The sequence below is a fragment of the Arachis stenosperma genome, chromosome 3 (assembly GCF_014773155.1).
Source record: "Arachis stenosperma cultivar V10309 chromosome 3, arast.V10309.gnm1.PFL2, whole genome shotgun sequence".
Lineage (NCBI taxonomy): Eukaryota > Viridiplantae > Streptophyta > Magnoliopsida > Fabales > Fabaceae > Arachis > Arachis stenosperma.
Genome location: NC_080379.1, coordinates 38853128 through 38867197, shown reverse-complemented (window position 1 = coordinate 38867197; position 14070 = coordinate 38853128). Strand labels below are relative to the sequence as shown.

Sequence of the window (14070 nt, the reverse complement as noted above, 5' to 3'; positions counted from 1 at the left end):
ACATATCTGTAGAATCTTTTAGTGTGAGATATTCATTTTTCAATTCTTCGTCAAAATGACGACAAAGGAAGATCATGGCTTTGCCTTTTATCCTTTTGGGATGCATTATTTTCAGCCTTATTGGTATCTCCTAAATCCATTGAACCAAGATGAATTTCGGCATCTAGTATCCATGATAGGTAATTGTTTCCAGATATATCAAAAATATTAAATTTAAAATGAGAGAGTTTCGACATAATAAAAATTTATTATTTGAATCTTTTTAAATTTTGATTAGAATCTTGTGCTGATAATGTGTTGTAAAATAAATAAATAAATAAATAAATATAAAATAAAAAAAATCTAATATTAATATTCATTAATACTATTATTTCAGTATAATAGAAGTGAATTATATATTTATTAATATTATATATGTTGTAATTTATACTCAAAAAAATAAAAAAAAATTTATTGCAGCATATATATATATATATATATATATATATATATAAAGAGTATTTTTGTTATATATATATTATCTGAGATCTTCTCACTATTTATACACATACAATATTATTTACTTTTTTAATTTTATTTAAATTCAGTTTAATTTAAAAATTTTATTCTTTTATCATAAAGAAAACTGAACCGCCTATATAATAAATCAAAATCACATACCATTAATTGAATGGATATCAATATCCATATCACAATATATATAATTATTGTATGGAAGAAGTATTTATTTATAGTATTGTCTAGAAGAAAATAGTCCTCGCAAAAGATTTAGAATAGTATTAAAAATAGGGAGAGAGAAAAAAGGGGGGTTACAACTTACAAGCCGTATAATCTAACCAAAGTCATATAACATAATAGAACTAGCTGTGCTAGTCAAATTAAGGCTCTTTCATTAAACAGTCAAAACCAATTATAACTATATCATAACTTTCTATTTCTAGCTGCTGTTTACACCGGTGATACTAAATAAATAAATAATTAAAATTTATTTTATTTAATATTTATTAATTATTATTTTTTATTTTTTATTATTTTTATATTTAATTTTTTTTTGTTATTAAATATTTTTCCTACACTAATAATAAAAGTTCCACAAAATAAGTTGTGTAACATGATTAATGAACTTTATTATTATTATTATTATTAGGAAATTAGCAGCAGATTCAAGTTGGATACTATCCTAACGTTGACATAAAATATAATTGTCATCGTCATTGTCATTGTGATTCTCATAATAACTGTATGCCTAAAAGCAGTTTTGCTACTTTTAGTTAAAAGCTAAAACCTTAAAGTATATAAACACCGTTCCATGGCGCACTATATTCATCTATCACACCCCATGGGAAGACTGGGGAAAAGAAAAGAAATGGCAAATCATTTGAACAAGGTTTTTTTTATTCTCACGTTAACATTCTTGTTCCTCGATGTGAGTGCCCAAATAATACACAGGCATCCAAGGCCTCCAAGGTTTCCATTACCAATGATTGATATTTTCCATCATAACGGTAATGATGGCGAAGCATATAACAATTTCTTCAAGCTGCCGAAAGGGTGGCATGGCCCAGAAAACAATGGTTTCCCCTTTCACCCACCAAGACTCTTCGGAAATGGTGTGAACAACAACGACGAGGGTGATGATAAAGAAGGAGAGGAGAATTCAAGGAAGGAGAAGAAGGGTGATTTGAATATAAGATGGAAGGGTGGATGGGAGCTAATTAACGAGGAATCTGGCGTGTCTGCCATGCACATCAACTTGTTGCCCACAAACAAGATCTTAGTAATTGATGCCAAGGTATACCGCGTCTCCAGGTTGAAGCTTCCAGAAGGTGCAAAGTGCATTCCTTTCAGAGATGAAGCTGCCAACGCGGACAGAGAGGATTGTTGGGCTCATGCCATGGAATATGATATCTTTACCAATGAAGTTAGACCTCTCAGGATTGGTGAGGGAGATCCATGGTGCTCCAGCGGCGGCCTTTCTCCCGACGGCACTCTTGTCAGCACCGGCGGCTTCTTCGACGGGGCCAAATCCATCAGACACTTCGGCGGTCCTGCCTGCACCACCGGTGATTGCCAGTTCAGGGAATATAACAATCTGCTCAAAGAAGAAAGATGGTAAATATAATGTTGTTATATATTGAATGTCAGATGTAATTGGATATGTGTGTATAAGATTTTTATTTTCGTGGTGCATTAAACAGGTATGGAACTCAACAATTGTTAGCGAATGGACAATTCATAGTGGTAGGAGGGAGAAGGGCATTCAGCTATGAGTTTGTGCCGAGGGAGGAAGGAAAAGCAAGCGAGAAACCCTACTTCTTCCCTTTCCTGTATGAGACTTCGGACTTGGACGAGAACAACCTCTACCCATTCGTCCATATGATCCCCGACGGAAACCTCTTCATCTTCTCCAACAACCGCTCTCTCCTCCTAAACCCAACCACCAACAAGGTCTTGCGCACCTTCCCCGTCCTCGCAGGGGGCTCACGCAACTACCCCGCCTCCGGCATGTCCGTCCTCCTCCCCATCGACCTCAACGCCGCCGCAGCAAACGCCTCCAAGCCCATCAAGGCCGAGGTCCTCATGTGCGGTGGAAACACCCCGGATGCTTTCGATCTTGCTGAGAAGAAGAAGATCTTCCTGCCGGCTCTGAAAGACTGCAACAGGATGGTCATCACGGACCCCAAACCCTTCTGGGACAAAGAAGAGATGCCGTCGGGGAGGGTCATGGGAGACGCTCTGCTGCTCCCCAACGGACAAGTGTTGATGATAAACGGTGCACAAGAGGGAACCGCCGCGTGGTGGGACGCTGATAAACCCAACTACACACCGGTTCTGTACTCCCCTGAGATGCCCAAGGGTGAGAGGTTCAGGCAGTTGGAGAGCACAAACATAGCCAGAATGTACCATTCAACATCGGCGGTGCTTCCCACTGGCAAGATCTGGGTTGCCGGAAGCAACACTCACAACACTTACAAGGCCAACGACAGGTTCCCGACTGAGACCAGGGTTGAGGCATTCTCACCTCCTTATCTGGACCCCATATATGCAAGGTTCAGGCCCAGGATCCATGAGGAGGAGACCTTGAAGGAATTCACATACGGGCAAGTGTTCAAGATACAGTTCTCGGTGAAGGAGTCTCCTTTCGCAGAGGCGGACCTGGATGATGTTAAGGTCACCATGTATTACCCTCCATTCACCACTCACGGGATTGCCATGGGTCAGAGGTTGGTGGTTCTCAGGAAGCACAGCATGAGGGTAACGCAACCTTTCTTGGGGATATATAGGATTCGTGTCGACGCCCCGCCATCTGGTGCCGTTGCTCCTCCTGGATACTACATGCTCTCCGTTGTCTACCGTGGCATACCTAGCGCCGCAATGTGGGTCCGCATCAAAGAGCTGTAGGCTAAGCTCCTGTCTTTTTTTTGTTAGTAAATTGTTGTAATTCTTCCTTTATTTTGCACGCACGAGTGAACGGAACAAAGGCATACTCACAAGCATTTGTTCTTCAAGGCTTTCTTCCTTATAATATTACATATGAATTTAAATGTGTGTTGCGCATATAATGTGAATGCGAAGTGTTAATATACGCCCATCTGATGGGCAATGAGTTCACTTTTTATCTTGGTGGATACTACTATGAAGATTTTACAATTGTTTTTATATGAAGATACTTTTTTTTAATTATTAAATGATGAATTGTAAAGTTTGGTTTTGATATATTATAAAAGTGTTATTTTTTTTAAAGTGTGACTAAACAAACAAAGTACACTTTTAATATAAGAATTTTCGAAAGAAGATGCTTTTAACATCTTCATTTGAGTAGGTGCCCTTTATCTTTTTGTGACCGGAATGTTAGAGAACAACAACTTTTGTGATTTGTAGCCATCAAATAGCCATCAATATGATTTTAATGGTGTAAGATTGGTGTGAGATTTCATCCAATAGCTCACTCTTCTTTGTTGGTTATATGCTGGCCAAAATTTAATAAAGTTACTAGCCCTCTAAACTTTTTCTTTAAATAAAAATGTGGACGTTACTGATTCTAAAAGATTCACACCCAAGAAAACAAGTTATAGTTATTAATGTTGCAAGTGTGAGGAGTGTATTGAAGTTAGTCCCACATTAAAGAAAATAAGGAAGAGTGAGGAGTTTATAAGATGAGAAACACATTAACTTAATACTTTAAGGTTGAGTTGGATGTGATGTTATCTCACCTTATGTTCTCTCTCTTGATTTCTCTCCGAAGTCTACTCGGTGAAAGGAAAAGAAAGCATTCCTTCTATTGTCAATGAAAAAAAATCCCGTAATGATCATAGTTTTGAAAATCGAACCGGACCGTCTGGTTCATCTGGGTTAATCAGAAACCGGTCATCAGGTCAGTTCGGTTAAGCCTATAAATCGTCTGGTAAAAAATCGGTCGAACCGGTAATTCATTGGTGAATTGACAGGATCGGTTGATTTTTTGAAGGGTTTTCGATTAAAAAAAACCCTCCAAACAACGCCGTTTTGCCTTTAGAAGAAAAAAAAAACCTAAATCCCTTTCCTCACCCTAAACCAATCATAGCACACACACTCCTCCATCTCGAAAACTGAAACTGAAACTAAATACTGAAATTGAGCAAAGAACCCTAACTACCAATCATGCAGCCCTCAGCCACCACAGCCTTTAGCCACCGCAGCCCGCAACCACCGCAGCGATGGTTTTGACCACTGCAGTCCCCACAACCCCGCATCACCGCATCGTTGTCATCGCCGAGCTCTCTCTCTCTCTCTCTCTGTGTGTGTGTTCGTCAGCGTCGTCTGGTCGTCGAAGCAGGGTTGAAGATTTTATCATCGTCGTTGTCGAGCTCTCTCTTCTCCTTGCCCTCACCATCAAGCTCTCTCTTCTCCTCCGTCGAGTTCTCTCTTCTCCTCGCCGTTGCCGTCGAGTTCTCTTTTTCCTTCGTCGTCGCCGTCAAGCTCGCTCTTTGTCGCGGTCGAACTCGTTCTCTGTCTCTCTGTCTCTTTGTCCCTTTTTTCGATCAGCATTAAACACTGCTTCTTAAATTTGATTTTACTTGTTTTATACTGTTGATCTGTTGTTAATAATACTGATTGAGTTACTGGGTTAGTCGAGTGATTCTTGGTTGATGAGATTTTGTTAATTTTTATTATTCTGAGTTAAGATTTTGTTAATTTCTAATTAGTTTGAGTTGTTAGATTCTGCCATAACAATATTGTTGTTGGTTTTCTGATCTATCTCTTTAGCCCTTCCTCTGGTAAGCATTAAGCATGCTTCTTGAATTTGTTTTTGACTTTATGTTTGTTTTGTACTATTAATTTGTTGTTAATAGATTGAGTTCTTGGGTTAGGTTAATGATTCTAAATTACTGATATTTTATTAATTTCTAATTATTCTTGATTTGTTATATTCTTTCATAAATCCATAATAATATTGTTACTGGTTTTCTGATTTTGTGTTAATTTTAATGATGTCCAACAATTTCAAAGGGATTCTATGTTCTTATATACTAATATGCTAGTTTATTATTATACACGGATAATGCCTATGTTTTCATATCTTAATAGTTAACAGGGAATGAAATAACAAAATTTGTTTCATTCAAATTGAATAAAGTTATAGTTATTATGCGAAATTATAAAATTTTAAATTTTATTAAATTAAAAATTATTAAATTTAAATATTTAAAATTATAAATAAAATTTTTAATAATTTTATTTAATATTTAATTAAACCGATTGAACCCTAGTTAAATTCCGATCGAATTATTGAACTAGTAAACCAGTTGTACTTTATCGGTTCATTGACCGATCCAATTCTTGTAACTTTGCTAATGATAAAGAAAATAGGATATGTCTAATAAAATAAGTACAATAATTTTATGTATATTGGATGTATCATATTTATATATATTATTTTATTATTAGATTTTATTAAATAAAAATTAAAAATTAATATATAAAAAACTTTTAATAGTTTTTAATAAATACAAAATATTTTAGTATATAAATAAATATTTTTTAATATATCATATTTTAAATGACCACATAATTTTTTTAAATATCAAATATATAAATACAAAAATATAAGTATTTTTTATTCATTAATATTAAATATTATGTAAGAAAATGTTTATAATATTAATAATTATATTAAAAAATATTTTAAACTGTAACATAAAAATATAAAATAATTAAATTTTATTTTATATTAGTTAACGAATAATTAGATTATTATATTCAAAACCTATCAACTTACTATTTTTGTTAAATATATTATTATATAATGTAATTTTTTATCAAAATATTTGTAAAAATATAATTTATTTAAAAATTATATATAATACATAAAAATATTAATCCTTTTTTATTTAAAATAACTGAATAAATAATATATTTTTGAATGCATATCTACCAATTATTTATTCGCTTATATTATTAGGACTTAAACTAATAAAATGTACTAACTAAAAATATCAAAAATAATATACAAAATCAGATTATTGCAAAAATATAATCACACACTCATTAAACAATTGAAAAAAACAATTATACCCATATATATGAGTTTCTCTAAAAAAAATTAAAAAAAGAAAGTTAATATTTTCTTGTATTATATATAATTTTTTAAATAAATTATATTTTTACAAATATTTTGTTAAAAAATTATATTATATAATAATATATTTAAAAAAGTAATTAGTTAATAAGTTTTATGAATATATTAATTTAATTATTTATCAAATAATATAAAATAAAATTTAATTATTTTATATTTTTATGTTATAGTTTAAAATATTATTTTAATATACTTTTTAATATTATAACATTTTTTGGCATAATAATTAATCCTAATAAATAAAAAATACTTATTTTTTGTATTTATATGTTTTATATTTTTTGAAACAAAAAATTTCTACCTTTACACAATGAAATAGGTGATGATAATCTTTCTAATATGTATACTATGTATTAATTTTTTATATATTAAATAATTATAATAATAATATAATAATATTGAAATCAAATAATATATTATGTTTTACTCTTAGATTTAACAAAATATATTTTTAATAAATTATATATGATAAAAAATATTTTGTAAAAGACATTTGTACACTAATTTTTAATATATATATATATATATATATATATATATAAAAGTTTAGTCGAGTTAAAGAACAAAATATTTAACTACCAAAATAAAAAAATATTTAAAAATAATAAAAAATAAAATATTATCTTATTTTATATTTTTTAATTATTACTGAAATAATTGGATAATATTAAATATAATAAATATTTAATTATAAATATTATATATATAAAACTATAAATATTAAATTTAAAAATAATTTTAAATTATTATCAACTTAATATTATCACAAAATAAATAAGAATAAAAAAGATTAGAGAAAAGAGTTATGTGGTGGTATATATATTAGAAAGTCTGAAATATAAAAGAATATACATTAGTCACTATTACATACACACATATGATATATATTATTTATTCAATTTTTTTAAATTAAGTAAACAAAAAATTAATATTTTCATGTATTATATATAATTTTAAATAAATTATATTATATAATAATATTTTTAACAAAAGTAGTTAGTTAATAAATTTTGAATATAAATTTAATTATTCGTCAAGTAATATAAAATAAAATTTAATTATTTTATATTTTTATGTTGTAGTTTAAAATATTTTTTAATATAATTTTTAATATTATAAAAAATTTCTTATATAATAATTAATTTAATGAACAAAAAATATTAATGATTTTGTATTTATATATGTTATATTTATTTATTTAAAAATAAAATATTATGTTGTCATTTAAAGTATGTATTGTACACTAAAAGATATTTATTTATATACTAAAATATTCTATATTTATTAGAGTCTATTATTGTTCTTTTTTTATGTTAGCCTTTAATTTTTATTTAATAAAAATCTAATGGTGTATATTTGTAGCACATTTAATGTGGACATAATTGTTGTGCTCATTTTAGATATATCTAAAAAAGTGAGTAGATAAAATTAGACACAAAATTTTAAGTCTGTTATTTAAAAAAATGTTATAGACACACTAAATTTAATTATTATATATTTATAAATAAATATATAAGTTGATTTACTAAAATAAAAGAAAAAAATTGTTAACAACAATGAAGAATTTTAAAAAAATATTATACCAATGTGATATTTGAAAAGCATGCTAAATTTATTGTAGGGATGAATTTATATTAAACATTATGGGGATAAGCGACCTCACTAACTTTTTAAAAATTTTTACTTAGTACATAATAAAAAAATTAATTTTCCCTCCCATTGTAAATGAATTTGACTTATTCTTTTGGTCACAACCACCATATAAAAATAAAATAAAAAGAAAAGAAATGAAAAAATTCCACTGTCACTATAACAATTTCGGAAGCTGATGGTGGAAATTTTGCAACGATTTTATAAAACCGCCACAAAATAAAGAATTGTAGTGCGCACGGCAATTAAAAGTGGGGTTGCAATTAGTCTTCTATTTAGCGGCAGATTTTCTAGAACCGCCGCGATATATAACCGGGTGAATTATTATTTTATACCGCAAAATAAGTGTAACTATATATTTCATTTTTTTTATTTTAGTAATAAGCAACTGAGTATAATCTAGTTAAGTTAACACTATTTTTTAAACATACATATGTTTAAATCATTGTTACTTAAACTTGTAACACTATTTCTAGATTCGTTTTACGTAAAAAAGTTCACAAGTTAAATAAATTATATATGTTAACTCATGTGAACAAATTTACCGATAAGATTTCGTCATTTACTATATTATCATTTAAACTTGCATTCAAACATAAATGTAAAAGAAAAAAAATAAAGTCATAGTCTGTATTTATAAACTTAAAATAAAGTTCTAACGAGCATAAGTTAAAGTTACTCTTCTTCGAAGTTATGCCTTACTAAACCTAAATCAAGAAACTCTAAAGTAGATAAACATGTAAAACTGCGACCCAAACTGTCAAATTAAGGGAATCTACTTAACTCTTATAATAAAAGGTCAAAGTTTCTCTTCGACATCGTATTGACCTGGTAAAAAATACTTTATCAAGAATCTATGGGCTTCACGTTTTACAGTATCTGATATTTTATCTCCATACCATGGCTTTTTGTTCAGATTAAAGCACCTTTTCTTAACATGTATATCATCTTCTCTTTGTTGGTCTTCTAAAGTTACATTTTCTTTTTCCGGAACATTATTGAGATCAAATTGCATGGATCTGTCAATTCCAACAGAAGAGATATCATCTAAATTGTCTTTTGAATCAGATTCTTTCCTATCTAAATTGTCAGGAACTATTTTCCAAGAATATTCAGGTAATACTGAAAATATCAACATACATACAACAAAATAAGTATACCCAGAAGAAACTGACAACTCCCAAGCCATTAGATAGTGATTTAGAAAAAAAATGGATGACAATATGCTAAGACATAATGAAAAATAAACGCAAATTATCGACAATTACCATCTCCCTTGTTGGTTGTTCTGGCAGTTTTCTTAGATAGAAGCTCTATAGCAAATGTTATGCTTGCAGAGCATGATGAAAAGTCCTCAGTTTTTTTTTTGTCTTGTTCATTAATATTAAAAAATCGTAACATTATTAGAATTGATATCGAATATTAGATATCAAGATGATCAAAGCTGCAACATTAACAATAACAAGAACTGAAACAACATTAAATATTTAGCGTAAACTAACTTTTAACAAAAAAACTGTTGAAAGAAATGAAAAATCTGCTTTTATTCATGAAAATCCAACTTAACTGCAAATAAAAAATACACAAATTTTTTGTGACCAAAGAAAACAACGTACATCTTTGAGTTTAAATAACTTAGTTCATGACACAAAGATCCTTTTTAAATTACATTAAATTTCTTCATATAAGCATTACGCAACATCATCAAAATTGTTTGAAGCATTTTTTGTGGAGTCTTCTATACCATCCTCCCTTGTCAACTGTAAATCTCTTATATCACCTTCCACTGACATGTTCAAACCTAACTGTGGAGAAAAACCAACTTCAGCTTCTTCATTCTCTTCTCCCATGTCATACAAATCTCGTGGTTTTACATAAACCACAACATTCCATTTCTTATCTACTTCATTATCCACATAGTATACAAGATAAGCTTCTGATGCCAATATGTACGGTTCATCGTCTTCTCAATCACCAATGTGTATCAGACGAGAAAAATTAACATTGGTAAGGCTCAAATGGTCTTGTTTGATGCCTCTACTGGTAGTGGTATCATCCCAAATATATTTGAACAATACCACTATAAAATGGCAACTATAATTCAATTATGTCCACAATTTTTCCATAATACGGAACACTACCAACAACCACTTTATTATCACACATGCTTGCATAACTTCTTGTATTAGATGATACTTATACTCCACTATTTTTGGTTTTCAGCCTGTCTTCCTTTGTGATGGTTCTAAACTTATACCCCTTAACGTTGTATGCCCCAAAACATCATGCCTAAATCATGGGACCGCATGCAAGTAACTTCATTTCTTTCAAAAGAAGCGTACTTTTCGTTGGAACCTGGTACTACATAATATTCATGCTTTATATTAAAATTGAATTTCATAAAGTACAAATTCTAGGATAAAAACACATTGGTAAGTTTAATATTCTATCAACCTCATGTTTGAACTACCAAGGAAATTCTGTATGCACAGCATTGTCTATCTTAGATTGTGACCTTGTTTGACCCCGTAATATTCGCTTTATTTTTTTCCTAAATGTACTTCATGAGAGAAGAAAATTAGTCCAATTAGTCACCGGGTGAAAAGAGTAATATTCATTTTCTAAAAATACATGTTTATACTTACTCAAGAATCGGAACCACGGCCTCGCAGCTGACTAGCACATGACGATATGCTTGATATTTTTCCATTAGAGTGAGTTCGAAATGCAAAACAGCCCTAATGCCTTTCCAATAGTTGGGAACATAGTTTCCCCTAAATTATTTGTGACATCAACGGGTTGATTATCAATTCGCCCTGGTCAGTTGATTCTAGTCTCAATATTAACCAAATATCTAGAACAAAAAGTCAAGATTTCCTCAGATAAATAGCCTTCTGCAATTGAGCCTTCTGGTTGTGCCCTATTACGAACATATTGCTTCAAAACTCCTAGATACCTTTTACATATATACAACATAACGCTTAGTATATACACAATTAATTCAACTGATTATATTAAAGGGGTTTATTAGCAAGATAACTTTTCTATTGAATATATCCATCGATAATGTACAGGTCCATCAAGATTTACCTCATCAACGAGATGCACCGTGAGGTGAACCATGACGGTGAAGAAAGATGGAGGAAAAATTATTTTCATTTGACACAGGATTTTCACAACATGATTCTGAAAGTCAGCAAGCTGCATAGGTTTGATGGCTTTCCCACAAAGTTCTCAAAAAAATAATGACAAATTTGCAATAACATTGGACACCGGATTCAAAAGTGGATTTTTCACCAAAATCGGAAGTAATTGTTCCATTAGAATATGGCAGTCATGACTTTTCAACCCAGACAACTTGCGCTGTCGCAAATCAACACAACGAACAATATTGCTAGAGTAACTATCTGAAAAGACCATATTCTGTAGAGTCTTCAGGAATACATAACTCTGTGAATTTGACATCATAAATATTACAGAAGGATATTTACCACCTTTGCCTGGCCACAATTCAGGCCTTATTCCCATGGATTGTAAATTTTTGTGAGCTTTAAGATTGTCTTTTGATTTGCCGATATTGTTTAAGATAGTGAACACCACATTGTCACATATATTTTTCTTTGTATGCATCACATCAAGGTTATGACGCAACATCTGATCCTCCCAGTATGGGAGGTCAAAGAAAACACTCTTCTTTTTCCAATGCGATTCATCTTTATCTGCATCTTGACCATTGCGTCTTTTTTTGGCTTTCACAGTTGAAATCTTCCCAAATGAAACGTGCACGTTAGACTGTTGCCTCAATACATCTGTTCTGGATAACTTTTTCGGTTGATCTCTACCTTCGACTTGTTCGTCAAACCTATTCCGGTCTAGTCTGTATTTATGTCCCTGATTCAAAAAGCAACGATGGCCCATAAAACATCATTTTTTACTGTCTTTCTGCCGATGAGGCTTAGCGTCCAAGTTATAAGTAGGACACACTAACCCACTATGTGTATTCCAACCAGATAGGTTTTCCAATCTTGGAAAGTCGTTGATAGTCCACATTATTACCGCACATATCTTAAAAGTGTTTCCCTCTTTGGCATCATATGTTTCAACGCCATCCCATAATTGCTTCAACTCATCTACCAAAGGCTGGAAGTAAACATCTATGTCGTTATCTGGTATTTTCAACCCAAGAATAAGCGTGGATAGAATGAAAGATGTCTGTTTCATACAAAGCCAGAGCGGAAGATTATATGGAATAAGAATCACAGACCAGATGGAGTACTTTGTGCTCATATTCCCAAAAGGATTAAATCCATCGCTCGCCAAGGCTAGGCGAACACTGCTGCGTCGATCCTTCGAAAATTTAGTATACTTTATATCAAACATTTTTCATGCTTCAACGTCCCTTGGATGCCTCAGTAAACCATCGTTATTATACGCCTCTTTATACCATAACATGTTAGTTGATGTCTTGCTGCACATGAATAACCGTTGCAGTCATGGTATGAGATGAAAGTAATAAAGAGTCTTGGCTGCTATAGGTTTTCTGTTTCTCTTCACAAGTACATTGAGCCTAACAATAGAACCTTTTTTAGTCTTTTGCTTCCATCTTGAACACCCATATCGCTTACATCTGGTCAAGTTTTCATCATCACCTCGATACAACATACAATTATTTAGACAAGCATCTATCTTAGTGTATTCAATACCCAACTTTCTTATTGTCTTCCTGGCTTCATACATTGTCTTTAGAAGTTTAGCTTGTTCAAATGCGCCCCGCAGTAAGTCAAGAATCATGGTCATTGCCTTATCATTCACACCGGACATACACTTAATATGATAAAGCTTCACTAAGAACGATAATTTGGAGTACTTTGAGCATTCAGGATATAACTCCTGCTCTCCATCTGACAATAAATTGTAAGGGTGTTCGCAGTGCAGTTTAGTTCGGTTTTTTAGAGAAAAGTCATCCAATCCAATCATTTAATTAAACTGCGGTTTGGTTTGGTTCAGTTTTTTTACTGAGACCATCCAAACAAAACCAAGCCAATTAAAATTGATTTGGTTTGGTTCAGTTTGTTCACTTTTTTTAATCCATTCAAACAAAAATCTACCATACTATTTCACAAGGTCATAATATTGAAATCGTAGAACACATACATAATAACTAATAAAAGTCTTGATCTAATGAAGTTGAACAACAAAAATAATTACAATACGATATTAAAGTAATTAAAAGTTCAATAGTCAACACAACAAAAGATACAAATACATTTATGGCAAAAGGTAGCCACGTTTTGGTGTTTTCTCTAGCAAAACAGCAAAACTTCTTTAAGCAAATCAACCTAAGATCAAAAGGCAAAGGCAGTTACATAATAATAACAATAATACTTGAAAAATTAGAATCATTGAAAAACAAAATTGATAAGCACATATTCTTGTAGACTTACATAATGCACATATTCTTGTAGACTTACATCACTAAGGATTGATAAGCACACTTCTCCACTAGAAAAGACATTAGGATGGCAAAACCCTTTCAAAAATTTGCATACCGGAGGTCTGATTGGATAATTCTCACAAAATTGAAGAGTGATGGGATAGTCTCCTCCCTTCCAATCTGTCTAAATTTTGACAACAAACTAAGCATCAGAGTAAAAACTACATAACATAATTAGTAGAATGGCAATACAACAAGGACACTTATACAGTTCATTTCGTTAATCATTTCATTGCATTTTGCAATTAAATTACAAATATTTCTTAGCGGCCAAACATGTGGACAAAAAGAAAGAAAGAGTGAATCT

At 31.2% G+C, this 14070-nt stretch overlaps 1 protein-coding gene across 1 annotated transcript; it reads left to right on the top strand.

Annotated features, from left to right (window-relative positions):
* The first annotated feature begins 1480 nt into the window (after positions 1-1480).
* LOC130965933 (aldehyde oxidase GLOX1-like) lies at positions 1481-3402 on the top strand. Its single transcript, XM_057890689.1, has 2 exons — positions 1481-2112; positions 2199-3402. The coding sequence occupies exons 1-2, from the start codon at positions 1481-1483 to the stop codon at positions 3400-3402; spliced, it is 1836 nt and encodes a 611-aa protein (XP_057746672.1).
* Positions 3403-14070: the final 10668 nt, after the last annotated feature.